The sequence below is a fragment of the Tyto alba genome, unplaced genomic scaffold (assembly GCF_018691265.1).
Source record: "Tyto alba isolate M040663 unplaced genomic scaffold, T.alba_DEE_v4.0 Super-Scaffold_13, whole genome shotgun sequence".
In the NCBI taxonomy this organism is placed as follows: Eukaryota; Metazoa; Chordata; class Aves; order Strigiformes; family Tytonidae; genus Tyto; species Tyto alba.
This window is the reverse complement of record NW_024881275.1, coordinates 3,265,918-3,286,954: the sequence shown is the minus strand read 5'-3', so window position 1 is coordinate 3,286,954 and position 21,037 is coordinate 3,265,918. Positions and strand designations below refer to the sequence as shown.

The window sequence follows — 21,037 nt, the reverse complement described above, 5'->3', positions numbered from 1 at the left end:
GCTCCTGAGAGTCAGCCAGCCCTTGATGCGGATGAGGGTGTGCTTCGGCTACCCCCGCTTCGAGGGGGATGGTGTTCGGAGCCTGCTGACAAGACACGGTGTTCCCGTAGCACCCCCTGCTAACGTGGGTGCCCTTGCTTACGTTGCCCGGTGGAGGATGCTCCCACGACTTGCGCTTTGCCGTTATAGCGGCGTCCCGGCAGCGGCCCCGTTTGCACAGCCTGCACAGCCCGTCCCTCGTTCGCTGCGCTGCGTTGCGCCCAACATTGCGGAGTGAACGTGGGACTAAACTGGAAGCAAACACACAGCACCCGTTTCCTCAGAGGAAATTAAGTAGAGGGCACCGAGACGAGGTTCCTTGCTACCTCGCACCGGCTACATCCGTGGCACACACTGCTGCCACTGGCAAATCTCAGTAGTTTTCATTTTCAACAAGCCACATCGCTCTTAGATATTTTTTTTTTTTTTTTTTTCCCCACTCTTCATCTTTTTGTAACAGCGCTTCTTGGGGGCCTGGGTTAAAATTTACACGTGTGAAGCTTTTTAAAGGTCACCAGAGCGCTTGCTCCTCCTGTCAACAACTTGCCTTGCACGAGGGCTGGAGAAAAGTGTTTGGTTTGGTTCCTGGGTATGATTCAGAGCACCCTCAAAGAACCCTATAACAGTGCTTTGAAACCCCTTATTAAAACTGTCACCATGTTTAGAAAGATCTATGGGCTGCAGAAACAGAACATCTTCTTATAAGGTTGGAGGATACAGCAGCGCATCCAAGTCCAAAATGTCCTTGTCTGAACTTGCGAGATCTCTGCTTTGTGTAACCAGTCAACGGGCTTCTGGATTGCATAAATCAAAGCTGTTCCCCATCCGCAGCCTGCTCAGCCCGTGCGTGCGCGTGTTTGGGGTGCGTGCACGCGTTATCCCCACTGACCCACGCGCGGGATGGAGGTGGTGCGGGTCAGCGGGGAATTTTGCTCCCTCCGATGTCGCCGGAGGGCTCTCACTGCATTCAGCAAGGGATTTTCCTGTTGCAATGCGCTCACAGACTGCAGACTGCACTATTGAGCTAAAGATATCCGAGCGTTCGCCAGGGGTGAGGAGCCTGGCTTCTCTCTCAGTGGCTGCCTGGGTGCCCTGGGTAGAGGGGACAGTCGCCAGTGCAAAATCTGGGCTTCTGCCTTCTCCCTGCGCTGCTCTTTACTCGCAGTGATAGCAACTGCTCGTCTACCCCTGCGGAGCTGCTCACAGCGAGCCCAGGAAAAAAGAAATGACTTGTTGGAGTATTTTGTTATTTATCAACTAGCTGCCAAGAGAGTAAGGTTTAACACAGCGGAGCTTGCCTTTTGCAGCAGAAAATAAATGGAAGAAACGTGCTGCTTGTACTCTGTTCCAACCCTAAGCATGCTCTCATGTGTATTTTTCCTTCTTTCTTCTGGTAGTGCCAGAAGCCTAGTTAGTATTAGGGCATGCAAAATCATGGAAGAGTACCAAATATATGCCAAAGAAATGAATGTATTTTAGAATGGCTTTCTAATTGCATATGGTAAGCAGAACGGATCAGCATGAGTGTAGGGTGATACAGTCTTCATTAGAACAGAGTTTCTATATGTTAGCTACATGAAAATGATGTTTATAAGGCATTTAAAGCTTAATTTTTTGGGTGGAGGGTAATTGTGAGAAAGTGGTACGATGTGTTATCTCAGAGGTAAAAAAGATAGGAATTCACTGCGGTGGACTCCAATATTTGTTGTTCCTGTGCATGCTTTTAAACTGTGACAAAATCACCTTCAAGGTAGGTCAGTTTACATTAATTGTCAGATACTTCAGGGTAATGGTGCTGAAATACCTCAAAATAGTTCCCATATGGCATCTGCATATTTAGTAGGTCATACCATGAATAAAAGCTAAGTTTTATAGTAGGAATTCACAAGTATTCTATCTAATCACTACTCTTGGTGTTTTTAAATAAAAAGGTGATTTTGGGGAGAAAATGTATAGTGGGTTTTCCAGTGTATTCTGGGAAGGTATTGCAGGTCAAAGAGGTAAATGAAAGGCATTTTCTTTGAGGAAATTCAGCTTTATTTGGCTTTTTTGGTGGCATATGATATAAGAACATATACAAGCACAAAAAGAAATATGATGTTTTGAAGCATTAAGAATTTTGAATAAAATACAGGAAAGGAAAGACAGCGAAGTGATTAAGAGAAGATTGTTATCTCCTTGGGATTACTTTAAATTATAAGGGGAAAAAAAAAAAAGAGGGAAACATTGGAGAAAAAAAGTAAGCACAGTCTTGTGGTTTGAAAGTTAATTTAAACTTTGTTGTTCTACTTCTGCACTGGCTAGGTATTGCTTTTTTCATTTGTTTTGTTTGGGAGGATAGCTTTATGTGGTACAACTGATGAATCGCTTTATTGCTTTAGAGGTGCGCAACTCTGTCACAATAAATGGTGTTTGATGCACTAAAAAAAAATAATGGGCAGCAGTAAAACTGTCTGTCCTGTCTTAGCCTGCTAAAAGATAGGTAAGAGGACCGTTTAGTCTAATTTATGGGAGATAATTAAATAGCTGTAAAACCCTGACGCAGGTTTCTCTTTGTTTATAACACATATTTAATACTGAAATAATTTTTGAAATTGGAGCTGAAGATGTTATGGTGATCTATCCTCTTAGCAATCCTAACCAGGAAAGATGGGCTTCTTGCAGAAGAGGTGGACCGGCGTTGACAGACTTCAACTGATTTAGGGTAGGCCCCAAAACAAGGGCGTAAATAATAAAAAGATCGTTTGTTAATCAGAAGTCATCACCCAGTGAATGCTTTACACCTTCTACAGAGCTACTGAACCACAGAGGGATTTGTTAAATTCAGTTTCTTAGCTGAGGGGCAACCATGGCAGATTTGCCTTGAATGTTGCTGCGACCATCTTTAGTGGGGAGTTTCTTTTTTGAGCCTAGGCAGTCCAATGTCAGCAAGGCCTTGCTTAGATCTGGGCAACTGCATTAATTTTCAGATAAAAATTAGTAAGATTAGGTTTTGCAATGATTTTCCCCCTCCTCCTACGTTCCCTCGGTGTATCCAGCTGAAAACTAAAGTATCTTTGAGAAAGACAGCATGGCACCACACCCATCAGTCCATTTCAGAAATAACATTTATCGAACCAATGGGTCCTGGCCTCCCCATCCCCAAGCATTTGGAGGAGAGTTGGCGGGTCAAAGGCACGCTGCAGCCTGGTGGTGCTCGAGACGGGGGGGCGAGAGTCCCTCGGCAGCGATGCGCGGGAGCGGCGGGGACCACTGTACACTTGGTTGTTCCTTCCAGTGTCCCCCGCTGGGAACCCCGCAGGGAGCTGCTCGTGGTAGGTAGGTGGAATGCACCATCTCAGAGAGATTTCGTTTTTTTCTCGTGTAAGACACCGGGCTCCACTGCTTGGAGTGGCAGAGAATGTATGTTTAGCGCCAGGCTCTGCACCTTGGTATTAGTTTCTCGATGTGCTTTATTTAAAAAAAAAAATTGTATATTCCTATCCCCCCCCCCCAAAATACACTTCCTAAATGACTCGATTTTTTATGTTCTATTTAAAGCTCTTGCCTTCTCTGTTCTAGGCTACCGTCTTTCATCCAGATATGACAAACATTCATCATAGCAAGGTGCCTGAAGCAAACTCAAAGCGCCGCATTCTTCTCAGCTCTGCACCTTCCCCATTTTGAGCTGGATTAGATGAGAGATACGCCGTTACACTCAGATTTCGTGGCAGCACCTGGCCTCTATTAAGAAGCTACTGCTCTGTCCTAATGTCCACTAGGTCAGGAGATAGGGAGATCCAGCTCTAAAAATAGCATGCTGTAGCTAGGTGGGGGAGTTCCAGGAGTAAATGACTGCCGGGAGAAGAAACAGGTTCATTTTCTCCTATTTCCGGGGTACGGTCTGGAGGGCAGGCGGAACATGCCTTTCACTAAAAAACCCCAAAATCTAGGAGCTAAAATCCACAGTAACGCTCAGACAGGGCAATTCCTGGTACACCCTCAGCTCTCTGTGGACCCGGGAAGGGGAGCGGGGCTCTGCTCGACGTTCACGGCCTGTGGGAAATCTGGACTCTGCGTCCTCGGGAGCAGCTGTCCTCCTGCAGCACTAGCCTCCTTGAAAAATCTGCGTTGGGCATTTGACTCTCTTGTAGAGTTGCCCGCAGCCGCGGACCTCGCGTCACAGGAGTTGGTTCGAACCGGCAGGATTCGCCCGGGCAAAGGCGTTTTCCCTTGGAAAAGCCGCTGTTGGGTGGACGCCCGGCTTCTGGAGGCCCCTTCCTGGAGTTCTGCAGCTGGGCTTCGCGCGTGCGGCCGTGCTGGGGAAAGCTAAGGTGGCCGGAGTTTATGGCAAGTTAGTGGTTTATTTCTGTCAAACGCAGAAAGGCTTCTATCTAAAAAGGGGTTAAAAACTGCCAGCTACATGTTGTAGCTCGGTAATCGCCAGAAAAAAAAGGTGTTGATCGATACTGCGAGGTTGCCTTGTGTCTCTCAGAAGCTCAAGTATTGCAACTTTCCACCTTTCCACACATTTTTATGGACAGCCGACTTGAAGAGCCATTAGTTTCACATCCTGGTGTTGCTCAGACTCGTATGTGCGTACAGGTATCTTAGTATTCAGAAATAGGAAGCATTCGAACTAAAAAAATCAGATCTCAAATAATAAAACTTTGGTAACTTCTAACTTTGTAATAATGCCGACAATAGACCTAAGCTTAAATTAATTGTTAAGTAGAGGTGCCGGTCTAAAAATGTGAGATTTCAAGGAAATGTTGCACAGAACTGCTAGAAGTGTGTGTCCCTGAAATGATGCTGATGCTAATTTAGATTCTAACACTGCCAGAGAGCATTAGAAACTTGTTTACTAAGAAGGGTTGGGTTGGCAATAGAGGAAGATATTCTCATTGTCACTCCGCTATGGAGGAGCTCCGAGTGGATGAGCAAAATGAGAAACAAGCTTTTTCATGTTTCCTAACGGTTTGAACCAGAACTTGGGCAAAAATGATTAACGGTGTTGTTAAAAGGGGGGGGGGGGGGGGGGGGGAAAGGCAAAATAAAAAGTCTACTTGGATTGTTCATCATGAGCAAACTCAGTATTAAGCTGAAAAGGTCTGTTTCACAGGGGGAAGTCCTTCCTATGTAGGGTGTTTGATCGCTGGGGGTGTCCCCATCGGCGCTACAGAGCCGAGGGGGTGGCACTGGGGGAGCGCAGCGGCCCCCGGGACGGTGACGGGGAGGAAGAGGAGCAAGCCCCTCGCCTGCTGAACCTTCCCTTAGGCCAAACCCATCCCGAGGGATGACGACTGCCCCGCTTTGCCTCTCAGCAGCCGCTTACACCGGGCTTAGCCCCAGCCGCCACGTCCCAGCTGCCAACTAGACCCTTTCAGGCACTTCTTCCCCAATTTTCCTCCCAGCTCCACCGAAATAGGTGTTGCCCTCTCCCAGCCCCGGGCCACCACACTGCAGCGTGTCCTGGAAAGGCACCCACGTCCCACCTGTGACCGGCGTTTCCCCACGGAGGAAGCTGCAGTTTCCCCCGAAGTCACCAACATAAATAAAAGGGGCTGGGGGTGCTGAAGCCGGGCTGTCAGCGTCCTCAGCCACGTCGTTCTAGAAACAGTTTTTCCCTACATCCCTTGAGAGGTACTGTATGTATTCCTGTACTAAGTTCCTGAGTTGTGTGATCCTTGTGGTTATTATACTGTATGTAGACATGTTCTGAATATTTAGGTCACATATCGAAAGTTACAACATCTAGCTTTTTTTAACAAAAGTTTATTTTCCACAAGGAAGAGCAATAGGAAAAATTAAAATGTTTTCCACATATCGTTTTCTTGAAACAGAGTCTACAAGGACATATTCAGCACCAAAACTAAAAACAAAAAAAGTACAAACAGCCATAGAATAAAATCTATAAAGCAAACATTTAATATTGCACTTTGTTTCTCTAATGTTTGGATTTTACTTACTTTTTCCTAATTCAGATCAGAATTCTATATCAAATACTGGGCTACAGCTGTGAACCTCACGTTTTATAATGCTGAGAATTGACCAATACTTGTTGAAGAGTAATGCCTCTGAACAACTGACAAAGTAATTTAAACTGAAAGTCTTTATTTGATGAAGATACAGAATTTTTCACTCTCATGAGAAAGGCTGCGATGCCATGTCAATTACTAGGATATTGGTCAATCCTGTTTCATATGCAGTTTTCCATTATATTGTGATAAGTACTTTAATGCTATGTAGATCAGCAATTGTTCCCTAGTCCGTAGAAGTAACAAAAAAGGAAAAAAAAGTAAAACCACCAAATGCCCTTTTATGCCAACGATCCCATCAGCTTTCAAAATTGTCTGGTTAGAGAGGGTAGAGGGATGGGACATTCACAAAATTGGCCTAATAACGTAAGACATCACCCAATTTCCTTCTCATCCAATATTCTTGCTCAAAGCCCATGCCTTTTAACTGAATCACTTAAAACGCGACTCATTTTATCACCCTGTTGTCATTTTTGAAACATGAATTATCGTTCATGTTCTCATAAAGGCCACTTATGGAAAAGCCTATTTTGTCGCATTTATGAAGCCTTAAAAACAGGGCAGAGGTTTTTAAGAACAAGCACCACGCAGCAACATCAGCCTCCCCTCTCCTGCTCCCTTCTGAGCTGTTTTATTGCACAAGGAGATCAATACTTGATGGATTGGCTCTTGATTTAAGTCGCCAACACCAGAGGCGTGCGTGTCCCTTTGTCAATGGCCTGTGTTACGTGGTTTCTGAAAAGGAAAGTTGCCTTGTGTTGTAAATCTCTAGCATGTAAGTGCTGTTATTTCGTCTAACCGCTCCACTGCACTCTCTTCTTCCTTGGGGCACACTCCAGGGCGAGTGCTCTTCCCCTATCACTTCTTGCATTCTGAATGAGTGTATGCTGAAATTCACCATTTTTTGTTTTAAAGCTCTTGAGAGTACCACAGAAGAAACAATCATGGAAGCAAGTCAACTGAGTATGGCTGGTAACACTGATCTTGCCCAGTTTAATTATACTTCTAGTCTTACTATTTTTACAGTATCATAAACCCTGAAGATAATACAAAGTGCACAAACTGAGCTCTTAGCATAGTCCAAGCTTTTCCTGCAGTTTGAAATATACTTTCTACTAGAGACTCACTACATATAGAATTTTTGGTGAATAGGTAACTACATATAAAAATAAATTTACTTTCCCTTCCCATCCCTACTAGAGATACCGATCTGTCTATGAAACCTAGACAGCGTATGACTATTTCCTTTGAAAATTCTTTTGAGGCTGAGCTGGTGTCTGCTGGTGCTGCTTTCATTTGTGCCTTTTTTTTTTTTTTTTTAAAGCTTCACAACTTCAACTTTTGTAACATAGAAAAAGAAATGGGAATGAGGGTGGGTTCTATAACTTTTGTGTATGTCCCTATTCCAGATCCCCCTCTCAAGTAAAGAATCAAAACAAACACAAACACAAAACAAAAAAAGAAGTAACTCAACAGTGCAACGTAACAAAACAAATAGCATTCCAACAGTTTGGCAAGTGATGAGTTCACCTGAGATTAAGTGATTTTTAGGCAGTCTGTAACAAAATGCTGCTTTGCGATAATAGTAGAAAGGCAACAAATTCTTAAAAGAAATCAAGAAGATATACAATCTTGATGAAGTCTATTAGTTTCTTTCTATGAACTCTCCACCCCCCACCCAGCCCCACATCTGTTGCTTATCTACTACAGTAGGCTGCAAAACATACAGCAAGAAGGATTGGCTTGAAGGCATTTGATGTTTGTAAATAAATCCACAATAGGATCCAAGCTGAAGAGGTGATACATGATCAGCCTACTAGGACAATTCTGAGCATGTGCATATGCAGGTAAAGTCCAGGCTACATTAAATTAAAAAAAAAAAAAAGTCAGTGCATTTGTCAAAGTCTGTTGCTGTTGTTTTTTTGCCAAAGCTTTCCTTTGCTCCTTATTGTGCGGACCACAAACAAATTAAGAGGGGGTAACAACAGTCTGACATAAAGGATAAAAAGCTGTAGTGACACTGAACCGCACAACGTAAGCAATGAGCATGTGCAAATTTCCAAATTATAAGAGGAAGACATCCCTCTCTTACAATGTGGTTTGAGTGTTTTGACACACATGACTGTAGGTTAGTAAGGCTGCTCCTAGTATGTGCCAGTATTTAAGGGGGTAAAAAAAATCAAAAATAAAAGCTCAGGTCTTCAAGCATGTGGAGCAGTCCTACGAAGTTACTGTAGGCTTCAAAGCACAATCACAGGTTGTTTTCATGTATTCACCATACAGGCAAGAGCAAAACCACTTCCTTTGAAAGTGTGTCTCCACGATGACGCCTTGACCTTCAACATGGCAGGTATGATTCAAATCCCCAAGTGAAGTCAGCTCTTTATGGATTCCTTCAACGAGAGGGGCAAGATGGTCTGTCATCTGTGGGCTGATCAGGGTTTGGATCAATCTAGCCAAAAGAAGGGGAGAAAAAAAAAAAAAAAAAAAAAAGAACAAACAACCCAGGACATTTTTAGAGTCAGCTGCTACAAATAAACCAATCCAAACAAAACCCCACCAGAACTGACAAGTTTAAAGGCAATCATAGTGATAAATGGCATTCCAAATCCAAGGGTTATTCAAGTGACTAAAAAAACCTCTGGTCAATTAAACAAAACTTTGAGTGAAAAATCAGCAACCAAGTATAATGGAAAATTATGAACTATAGGTTGATTGTAATTTAAGGATATGCACAAAGAGCTAATAAACTTGGAAGTCTGCTTTAGTAACACAGGCATCTTCTGAATTATGGTACACCAAAAAGACAACTTTACTCCAACACTAAAAAATGTAACCTGAAAAATGTTTTATTTCGGAAGATGTTTTGCTTCTGAAGGCACAAAGTTATCAGTAAGAAGTCATTCTATGTTTAATTTACAAGTAATTAATCCTCAAACACTCCATGAAATGTCTTCTAAGTTTGTTTGTTCCACACCTTATCTCTTCCTTTCTACAAAAGGAAGAAGGGGAACAACCTGCCAACTTAGGTCTCCAAAACTGGATATAGTAAGAACAGTTTAAGTGTACATAGTTCAGTCAACATTCTTAGCCATTAATTTCATACAACTGTTTTTTGATGACAAAAAAGGCCTTCCTTCTCAATCTTTAAGTACCTAAAATGAAAAGGACTTGAGTTGTGTGCTAGGGTTAAGCTACTGAAGAGACCTCAGAGAGGCCTCCAGCACACAAAAACCATGCCCTTGTATGACCACATAGCAGATTACTGTTTCAAGACAAAAAGAGAAAAAAATCAACAGTGGGTGAATTCAGGGAAGATTCAGCCAAAAGGACACTATTTTACCTTTATCTTTTTGGAAAAAAAAAAACTTAACTTTTTGACCACTGCTTTTTCCTGAACAATACAAACATGGAAAGCTCTGGAACTTATGCCACAGTTACTGAACAACAGCTTTCACAGAAATAAAAATGCAGCCAGGAATGCTGAAGAACTGAGAAACCCAAGTCAGAATACTTTTCTAAATTCTTTACATGGAACTTCTGAAAGCACTACAAACACAGAAGCAAATCCACACAGTAGGTTTAGAACAAAGTAGAGCTGAAAAACATTAACACGTTGTGCATTTGGAGACCCAGAACATTGGTGTTGGCCAGTGCAATTTATTATGTAATGCAAGGTTTTTATCAAGTTGCTAAGAGAGTACACGACAGTTTAGAATTGTGAATAATTCTGAGAACTCTCACAGTGCAGGTGGATTGCATGAAAATTAAATCGCCTTATCCCTTATTATTTTCATGATTTCTCCCGATTTTTAGGCAGGAGAAACAACTTCCTATATTTATTCCACATGACAGAATTCAAAAAAACAGTGAATTAATCACCATATTCTGCCTGAGGTACTTACTTCTGAATAGAGGGGTGGAGGCAGAAAACGGAACTCCTGGATGTATGCAAACAATGGTCCTGGAAGCGCTCTCTCAAAGTCATCACAAGCACCTATGGGTGCAAGGCTGGACTGTCTTTGTTCCTCTGTGACCACTTCTGCATAGCTAGGAGGTGCTGCAGGGAAAAGGCACACGCAGTTCCACCAACAAGTTCTTACGCATGTCAAAATATATAACATGATATATGTTAAACTTCTGTCATTGTAAAACGCACCAGCAGACAGGTAAATTACTTTAGTGACTTTTTAACAGTCGAACATGAAAAAGAATGTAAGCTGTTTTAAGATTACGCTCATATACAAGAACAGACTGAGCACTGCCTTATTGTGGCTTAATTATCCCCTTGAAATTTAAAGCGTACCCAGAACACTGAATTTCTGTATAGGTCAAAGTGACAGAACATTGCATTCCTCTAGACTCCACAAATCCAAGTCTGGGATTTGTACATGAAAAAGTGAAGTTTATTAGGTATGTGGTAACACAGCAAAGGAGATAAAGTTTCTCCTCTCACAAGAGATTTCCCATTGAAATTAATTACACTTTTCACAATGCCTTGGCTACTGGGGCTGGTAAAGCACACCATAAATTGCTCTTACGACAGGTTACAACGCTTTATAACCAAGGATGCAACTGGGATACTGGAGGCAGAATTAATTTTGCACCGGTACAATGGCACCCTGTGCTTTCACTTGTGCCAGCATACAAGCAGCTGTATTTCACTGCTCATCCTTGAGGGGAGAAAGCAGGGAGGGAACTCTGTTCTACAGAGAGCAAGCAGGTTTGGACAAGGAAACATACACAAGGGATCTCTTGTGGGCTTTATTATGGAGCATGTAATTTGGGTCCGTTTGCAGGACAGGAATGAATAAAGCAGATAAAAATGGAAACAGACTAGCAAATTGACTGGAATTGGTGTTGTCAAGTTACCTTCCGGCCTTTCGGGCAGAGTCAGACCAAGCCAATTCATGTTCATGCTACACTGGCTGCTCACACTTGATGTTCTGCTACCAAAAGGGTGTAGAGGAATGGTACCAACAACCAGTGGTAAGTTAAGAAATAAATCCATGGCGCCTGGAATATCAACATATACCTAAAGAACAGCAACAAATAAACATTTGATTAAAATGTTGGTTCTTATAAGGACTTCATAATTATTAGACTAAGTTCTCTGTCCATGAATTTTCCATGAGGAATTTCAGTTTCTTATTGTCCATTTTAGAGCCAATGACCCTACAGAGACAAAAACCTCTCAAACTGAAAAGCAGCTCAGGACTCTTAACATGAGCCCTCATGTAGAAATGTTGCCTGCTTGTAACGTATCTGCTTAGCTGAACACCACAACTGTTTTAAGAACATGCATGATTTAAACTGTATTTATTTATAGAACTCTGGGCAGGACACTAATACTAGGGTATGTATTTATTTTGTAACTCATTAGTACAGAATCCTTTGTTAATAATTGCAAGGAATGATGGAAACTGCACGCAAGTGAAGCAGACCAACCAGCATACCATCAGTGAATACTCCACACGGATTATACTACAGTCAAGGATTGAAGGAGAAACAGGTGGAATTTTCAACTGTTTGCCATTCCAGGTTTCTGTTTTGCCAGATGACAAGGATTCCCCACGCAGGTTGGCAACAAGCTGTTTGACTTCCTTCATTTTCCCTTTGGCATAAAATGCCTGTGTTTGGTAAATGGCTGCCTTTGGCACCACCACACGGGAAGAGCAGTTCTCAATCTCAGCAAAGATCTGAATTGATTCACCTGAAATAAAACAGAATTTCATGATCTGTTTACATTTATAAGACAGCTTATGCAAATCACCACATTCTGTGTAGTGTTATAATGCACTGGGTACTGCTGACAATGCTACATCTTGAAAAACATCCAGTGACACTAATAAGAGTAGGATCACCAGCAGCTAAATCTACAAGAAAAATGCACAAATCTAATAGAAGCAGGTGTCCTTTGACAATCTGGAGACACAGCTAGCATTAGTGAGCAAAATTAATTGCAGTTAAGAAAATATCAAGACAACTGCTGAATGCAGACTGAGGTGTTAAGAATAATTTAAATATTTCATTTATATAAAAGTAGTAAGTACAAACTGTCATTTGAAAAAAAGGAAGGAAAAACATTTCCTATAGTTACTTCTGTTACGTACCTGGGGTGTAGCCCTTCCTTTCGATTTTGGCACTTAAGGATATTGGGCCTGAGGTACAAAACCAACAACAAAGAGTCTTTTCTTTTGTGCCTGCTTGGGGTGACTGTAAGAAAAGAACATTGCCCATTTAATTAAAGGTTCTATTAATCTCTTCATCTATTTGAATCAACACAAAAAATTATTTTCATAATGTACTTATGTATTCTGATAAATATACAGTTCTATTTAAAGGAAAAAACCCTCAAGCAATCTGAATGGTGCTATGCAGGTATAAGGTTTATTCTAATGCCATTACTCATTAACACTGCTTTTTCTGCTGCTTTTTAGACTACAGTCTTAACACTTAAAACAACTTTTATACTTAAACACAGCATGACTTGAGAAAAGGCTTTATAGCCTACATATCCCAACATACTGTTGTCGGAGCATTTAATTTGTCGCTGAAGTAGAACATCTTTCCAATACACTGTATTTCAGAAACAGTAACTAAGCTAAAGTACGGTAACCTTGACTCCTGCTATTTCCTCTGTTTCAGAATGATCCTGTTTCATCTATATTAAACAGTTTGTTATTTTACACAGTATTGGGATTTAGGACTTGATCCAAAGACCATTAAAGTCAAACAGGAGTCCTTTGATTTTAATGGAATTTGCGCAAGGCCAACATCCCCTTGCAAGTCTGATTTTTCACCCATTCACACAAGAAACCTATTTCAATGGACTTTGAGTTTGTTGGGGTTTTTTCCGCCCTCTATAGACTAGAATTTGAGGAAGAGGAGGAAGAAAAAAAAAGAATTTTAGGCCAGATTGAAATCAAATCCTCATTGAAAGCAGTTGTGATACTAGAATTATTTCACTGAAATGACATTTCAGAAAAAGATTCTACAGAATTGCGATAATTTCTCCCCATTGGTAGAAAAACATCCATATGGAAATTATCGATTATGCACATCAGTACATTTTTTACTTTGCATTTTTAAGTTAGCAGTCTCTTGCCATAATAGTCTTAAGTTTCACTGTTCCTTACACAGATTCTTCTTTAGTCAAAAGCAAACAGGAACAGTTACTAAGATTTTCCTTCTTAGTGACATTTTATAATTTAGTATTATCAATTTAATTTGACAAAGCCATTTTACGTATCTTAAAAGCAAAGCAACTCCAAGTACAGGAAAACGTAGCTTTCAAAACAACAGTAGTTACAGAGTTGCTGAACTGAGGTAATACTTGGAAGATCAGCTGTAACTAAACTAGTGAATAAATATTAGGTAAAATTAGATGTGGATGTTGTTTCAGTTATTAAGCTTCATTATTTTTATGCCAGAAACAAAGAATGAGTAATTCTGTCAATTCTTACCAGTAATGAAGGAGTGTTGATATCTATATGTTCAAAGACTGTAAATTCCTTCTTTAATTTTACTGGTAGAAACCAAGGCCTATGCAATTCGGCTTTCACCCAATAGCGCACACTGCCATGTCTGCCTTCGAATGAGGTAGCAAGTGGTCTGTGCAGGACACAAATGTCAAAATTGAGTAAAGTCCTTCTGTCTAGTAATGATACAGTTGATCAGATCAGGGATTAGTATGCAGAACTGCACTTATAATGCGTTGTAGTATTTAATGCAGCGTAACTTATTTGCAAAGTTTCCGTATCTCAGAAAAATTCAAGGTTAAAGGCGGGAGAAAAAATCATCTCCAATTCATCCTACTATAGTTTTGCATATATTTTTAAGAATCAATTAAAGAATTGTACTAGAAAATGCCAGGAGAGTACACATTTCCTTTAAACTTAAGAGGCCACTTTCACATATAGAGTAAAGCATGCCCTTTCAAGGCCAAATTAAGACTACCAACTTAAAACCAGCATTAGTCTAAACCAATGATTGTTTTGGACATCACACTTTGTAAATCATCATCTATTGTTTACTTGGCTGGTATCTGGAGTGTCACATCAATCTTAGCTTTAACTCAGCACTTCTGCAGTTTTGCCTTAAGCAGAGTAAGTATTTCAATTTAGAGTTCTAAAGAGAGAAGCTATTTTGAGTACCTTCTCATTTTCTTCTACCCTGATGAGAGCAGCTTAAAACATTTATATCATATCAAGATGCACACATATAAGCATCTGTATGTAAAATCCTCAAGACTATTCTGCTCTGAAATTCATCAGATGAAATTTGAAGTCCTTTTTGGGAGCTGGAAGAAATCCCACATGGAAAGCTCTCCAAAACTTTCAGCATCACCTTTTTATCCTGTAACAGCATAAACTGAAAGACGAAAGATCTTTATATTCCAGTTGTTTCCAATTAGAAGTAGTTTTCTGTAACTTATTTTCTTGGTTTTATGCAAGTACTTTTTTTCTATTTTACTAGCTTTTGAACACACTGTAATGTATCACTTAAATTATTGGCAAAACTTCCGTATCTTCCACAGGGAATAATACAAGCCATACTAGTACATTACGAGAATGACTCTTTCAGTTACAGGTTTGACTTCTCTATTTGCACATCTGAAATGTTTACTTTCCCCCCCAAATAATCAATATTAAAGGATTTTCTGATAGGTCTCCAACGGTTCATCTCACCCCGTATTTTCAGAGCAAAACATCAGTGAAGCCTAAGTGTGTGTCTCCCTTTTTTTCACTGTTGCTCTGCAGTTTAAGTAAATTTTTGAAGCATTTTATGGACACAAAATAAGTAGGCAGTGTATAACTTCAGGCTTTTAGTAACAGCTTTTGTTTTTCCAGTATTACCAAGAGCTAGTTTCACAGTTATTCCTTCATGTCACTTAAAAAGAACATGTGTTTTAACCAACACTTGTGATATTTTGCTGGCTATAATCTTCATCTCAAGCTAAGCGTTTCATGTTCATATATGATGTTTTGTTTTTTCGTATTTGTATGTCCCAACTCAAAAGAAGGATCAGTATGAGCCTTATTTTTTAGTGGAAATTTTTACAGAATGGTAAGTTATCTTTAAAATGTCCACATGCACAGTTCTCCACTGTTCCAGTAAGATTTACTGTAAAGTCCTGTGCTGTTCACTGTGAAACAGACCTGTGAAAGTGTTTATCATCTGCAAGTTCTGCTAAAACCAGCACCTCTAATAAACAGATGGTTTATTAGCTTTAATATTAGGTACTGAGCTACTTCACATAACACTGCCAAACTTTTTCACCCTTAATGACTTCACTACTTGTCTTTTATAGCAAAAGGCTCCTTTTTCCATTCATGTCAAGACTCCCTCTGTTCCTGTGTATTTAATTTTATTGCAACTTGTATTTTTAGCTGATTTTCATATTGGTAGCGTTTCTATGTACAAATCCTCCAGTCACAATGTCTACATTACACATCTCAGACTCAGGGGGTGGGGGAATAATCTTTATCTTAACTCTTCTGCTCTCATTCTTGCTTCACCTCTCCTTTATGAAACAAACAGGATTAGGTACAGGAATTTTTCTTACTTCATCCATCCATCCTTCTGCTTATTTCTATCCAGGGTTTCTGCAGAGAGGCCAGCCTGGGTGCATACATCCTATTAAAGGAGAACAACCTCCTCTTTTGTTCAAACACAGCTGAACTTGCCACATCTGTTCCAGACTGAGCCCAGACAATTCAGCTGTGATTTCATCTCTTGTTCTGCTGGTCTGCATGGCCCCAGTAAACTGTTGTTTGGGTTAGAAGCTATCTCCAGACACTCTGCAGTACTCCAATGAAGGTTGAAATTCCTCTCCCTCCTCTTGGGAAGGGGTAAAATACTCAGAAGACCTAATGAGTCGGCTGGACTTAGTCAAAAGAAAGTGAGCAACTGGGCAGCAACATGCTCCAGTTTTGTGGAAATGGAAAAAAAAAAAAAAAGAAAAATGGAAGTGTCTATCAGTTTAAAAGCAACCTCTTCAGTTTAATGAGATTATGTCCTCCACTGCATGTGGGAGCACAATTCCAACTACCATTGAAAAGGTTTCCCCTCCACCCACAGCAGGAGTTTGGCTCAGGCGGGTGGGCAGCAGGGCCCGAGGACTGTGTGCGGGCACTTACGTCTGTGGAAGCTCGAAGCTGAATGCATATTCATGCCTTCCCGAATGGATGGTGTGAAGGCCTTCTTCTGAATTGTCATCGTCTATGAGGGGAAAGAAAAAAAAAAAAAACACAACACGCTATTCCACATGCACAGGTTTCATACATTACGTGGGCTTCGCTTCCAGAATAAAAGGGATTTAACACACTCCTAAGAACCCAGTGTCTCAGAAACAAGCACCTCTGCTGTATCATTACTACCTGCTCGACACAGGGACAAATCTTACCTACAGAAGGCTAGGCAAGATTGCTAGATGTACCTTACAGAGAAGCAGAGGTTAATTTGCCTTAACTTACAATCCCACCTCTGAGCACTGACACAGTTGCAACTGCTGCCATTTCAAGGCCTGCCTGCCAGACCTGTAATGGAAATCATGCTTTCCACTGTGATTCCTCATTAAAATTAAACAGAGATGGCTCTTTAACAGCATAAGCGATCTGCACAAAGTCTGCTGTGTAAGATTAAATTTAGTAATTCAGCTTCTTATCTCTTGCCTGGCAACGGTGTCCAGAAATTAATCACCAGAAAAAGAAGGGGGAGAAAAAAAAACATGTTCAAGCACCACCTGGAAAGTACAAGACAAATTCAGGGGCACAGAAAATGGCAAGCTGCCCAGCTAATGCTGTCTAGACCTAAACTTTTTATTTTTTTGATAAGTTCATTCAATCCTGCTTGGACAGCAAGACCTAAATATTTGCTGGCTCTAACAAGAAAGCCAAGCTTTGTTTTTGGTCAAGATTTCTTGTACAACTTTAAGTGCTGCAAGAAATTCAGTTTATTCTGGTGTAATGACTGTAAACCCAAAGAAACACTGACTCCATCAAAAGAGAAAGTTGAGAGGAAAGTAACTGAGCATGGCACACATAAGAAGGGCTGCTATAATAAAAGGGTATGTAGTGAGACAATGCTAAAGGCGACCACTTATATTTAATGGTCTGAAGTGTTAATGCAGGCACACAAGAATTTTAGTTCCCACTGTCCTACAGAAACACCGGTGCTCCCCTTCCTGCAGCGCGCTGCAAACACCGAAAATCTTTAAAAAAAAAAAAAAAAAAGAAAAAAACAAGCCAAAAAGAACAAAAAAGCCCCCAGCAGCACGCTACCGACACCTACGCACCTTCAGCACGCAGCATCACAAAATAAACGCCGGCAATATGCACAGAAAGGGCGAGAGAACGCGTATCAGCGCGAGGGTGTTTTTTTTCTTAAATCTTTTGCCCTCTTTTTATTTTGAGGGGGTGTGTGTGTGAGAGAGGAGGGGGAGCACTGCTTCTGGCGGCGCCTCATTTCCCAACACGGCGATCTCCTCCTCACAAAGTTCCCGTCCTTCCTTCCTTCCCCCCCCCCCCCCCCCCAACCCCAACCCCCCCCCCGCCCTTTTCTGCCAGCTCAGCAGTCCCGCCGCGCCGAAGCTGTGGTAAACAAGTGCTGAGCTGTCAATCAGCGGCCAGGCTGGAGCAGGAGCCGACCGGCCTAAACCGGTGCGAGCGGATTCCGCCCCCCCCCCCCCCCCCCCCCCGCCAACAGCCAGCCGCTCATATACATACGGTATACGTTACACCCGTCGCATTCGCTCGGCAGATCCGCTCCCCGCCGGCTGAGGGAGGGGGGAAAGGCGGGGCGGCGCCCGCCCCTCGCTTTCCGCCGGGACCCCTCGGGGTGTGTGTGGGGGATCTAACCCCCGCGCTCCCCGCCGCCACAGCCCCTCGGGGAAGCGTGTGTGCGTGGGGTGGGGGGGTGTCCGTCTGTCCCTCCCCGCCTCGGAGTTTGGGGGGGGGGGGGGGGGGGGGGGGAGGAGGGAGGGGGGGGTGCTGCCGGCGCACGGCGGGCAGGGGAACCTGCTCCCTCAACTGCAGCCCGTCCAATCAGCGCCTGGCATCGCCTTAGCAACAGGGCAACAAACGCCGGGCGGCCAATCAGGGCGCGGAGGGGGGGGCGTGGCCTACTGAGGGCGAAAGGGGGGGGGTGCAGTCATTGGAACTGGGGTCCACGGGCAGCGCGGCCCGTTTCCCTTAACTCCCACCACACGCGCACCCCTCCCCACTCGTGGGTATGACACACACACACCCCCCCCCCCCCCAAACACACGCACCCCGATGTGGGAGACGGGTGTCACCCGCGACGCGATTCCACCAAAATAAAAACAAATTGGGGGGTGGGGGGGGCTGTTTTTTGAGCCGCGAGTCCGCTCGTTAGCGCGCTGGGCACGCGGTGCTAATTACAAGATGAAAATTAAAAGCCCCCTCCGCCGCCCTGCTACAGCGTTCATTTCAGAAATGCTTGGTAATGGGCTCGGTGCCGCCCGTTCTTCGAAAAGCGTTTTAATACCCCCACCCCAGAAAAGAAGGGGAAATATCCCACCCCTGCAGAAAATGTAATGCGTATTTAAAAAAAAAAAAAAAAAAGAGGAAGCATGCACCACCAAAAATTACATAACCCGTTTTTAACATTATTTTCTTGTGCTAAGGAATTAAGTCATCGCCACCACCTGACGCGTGCGGCCAATCTGCGTGGAGCAGCCCCCCCCCTCCTCCCCCCCCCCCCCCCGGACCGGTCCCAAACAGGATTGAACCGCTTCGAACAAAGGCTGCGAACTTCAGGAAATAAAAAAAAAAAAAAAAAAAAAAAAAAAAAAAGAAGAAAAAAACAAGACACCCAAAAACCCCCAACCAACACACATCCCCCCCCCTCCTCCCACCCCGGTCCTCTCACCGGCGTGGGGGGATTTGCACACCCTGAGACGTGGGGGGACCCCCCCCCCAGCAGCCCATGGAGGGGAGGGGGGGAGAAGGAGGTGGTCTCCTCCCCATTTTTGGGAGGGATGCTCCCATTAAGCAACAAATCTCCCCCCCCCAACTTAGTCCCCATTGGGGCTTTTCGGACATATATTTACAACGGGGAGTCCTGTCCCCCCCCCCAAAAAATTTAAGGGAGTGGGGGTTTAAAAAAGGCAAAAAGATTACACGTGGGGTGGAGATAGCGTATGGCAAAATAAGCCACGGGGATTATCTGCCAATAAAGAGCCAGCCGTAAAAAAAAAAATCATCACATTATCGGCCTGAAAAGTAAAACCCCGATGTGTCAAAAAGTCTGGTTTTATGCTTTCATTGTGTTTCAGGGTTTGCTAGGATGGTGGTGATGAAGCCGTTTACTGCCTCTCTGGCTTTGATTTTTATAGCAGCTTTCCCCAAACAGGGACAAATCCCGACAGCATTAAGAGAAAAAAAATAAAATCATGTGTTTTAAAAAAAAATAAATATATTGATAAATGGCTGCGTTGGAAGGACAGGTAGTTGAGCAGAGCCCTGCTTGCAGGCGCTTTGCAGACCCATCTCCCTGCAGCTTTAACATCAAGGTCCATCACCCCGGCAGGACCCTCGGCACGTCCCCCTTTTCGACTGCCAAGTGCATCCATTTTTAAAGCGAAAAAAAAAAAAAAAAAAGACGATGCAAACGTGCGTCCTTTTCCCATTAAAAAAATTAAAAAAAAAGCAACGAAACCACAAGAAGCACGATTAAAGGGTTACCTCTCTCGTGGCCGACCAGGATGTCCTTATGATTGAAATACTCTACTTCTTCAGTGTAGTTCTGTGTGTAGGCAGTGTTGGATCCGGCGTTTCTCGATTCAGTCCAACGCACTTTCGCGTGCCCCCCTGCGTGGATTTTAAGAGATTTTACTCTTATTTCCCCAGTTACTTCTAAATTGACCCTTCCTGAGACTGTGTCCCCGCTGGAGTAGACGGGGACATTGCTGTCATTCAGACAGTCAAAGCTTATTGTCAAACTCTTCACCTTCCCCAGCACCATGGTTTTATAGCAAAGTGTAGAAAAATATATTGCTAAAAAAAAAAAAAAAAAAAAAAAAAAAAAAAAAAAAAAAAAGGCAAAACAAACCGAACCCGAACCCACACCAAACCCCCCCTCAGGCAAAGGGGAGATGGCGCTTTCCCTACAAGCGGCTCATGGGGACGGCGGGGAGCCCCGGCCCCGGCCCGGGGGCAGCGCTGGTGCCGCCGCTGCGATCCCCACAAAGACGCTGCCGTGGGGTGAAGAACGGCCGCCGCCCCCTTATAAGCCCGGTGACAAACAATCCCCACTGCGCATGCCCGGCCCCGCCCCTCATGCCCCGCCCCCCCGGGCACACCACGCCCCCTTTCTGACCACGCCCTTCTTGAGCGGCTCAAGGCGGCGGGGACATTACCCCCCTCTCAACTTTTCCCCCAACTTTTGGGGACAAAACGTTCGTCAGCGCAGCCAAACACCAGCACCCCGCGCCCCTCCCTCCGGTTTTGGGGGGTGTGTGTGTGTTTCTTTTCCTCTTTTTTTTTTTTTTTTTTTTTTTTTTTTTTTTTTTGTGATGCCATTTTTTGGAGGGGTGGGGGGAGGTAAAAGCACTGGCTTTTCGGTCCATGTAAGAATTCTCGCCGATCCTTCCCCTAGCGACTCCAGTTTTCCCGTGGGAGGTGGTGGTGGTGGTGGTGAGCCTTCCCCAAGCCCGGTAAAACTTCAACCCAACGCTTAAGTTTTCAAAGCGTGTATCTACCACTTTTCTCAAAAAAAAAAAAAAAAAAACCAAACCCCAAACCCTCAAAAAACCACCCCAGACCCCCCAAAAAACCCAAAAAACTTAATTCCTATTTCCTTTGACCTGACACCTGGTGGAGATTCTCACGCTTTTTCATGACCGAAGATGTTCGGCTGTGTCCTGCGAGTGGGTTCGGACTTTTTATGTTTTTGCACCATCTTGTGGTAAGCATTCATATTTCCTCAAAAAACCGAATCACTTAGATTGGAAAGGA

At 43.1% G+C, this 21,037-nt stretch overlaps 1 protein-coding gene across 1 annotated transcript; it reads right to left on the bottom strand.

Moving 5' to 3' along the window:
• Window positions 1-6,112: 6,112 nt before the first annotated feature.
• On the bottom strand, window positions 6,113-20,291 carry ARRDC3 (arrestin domain containing 3). The gene is made up of 8 exons (XM_032994817.2): window positions 19,766-20,291; window positions 16,199-16,280; window positions 13,523-13,670; window positions 12,170-12,272; window positions 11,513-11,769; window positions 10,929-11,091; window positions 9,962-10,116; window positions 6,113-8,508 (listed from the first exon to the last, which is right to left on the bottom strand). Exons 1-8 carry the CDS (start codon window positions 20,043-20,045, stop codon window positions 8,452-8,454), a joined length of 1,245 nt encoding a protein of 414 aa, XP_032850708.1. The 5' UTR covers window positions 20,046-20,291; the 3' UTR covers window positions 6,113-8,451.
• Window positions 20,292-21,037: the final 746 nt, after the last annotated feature.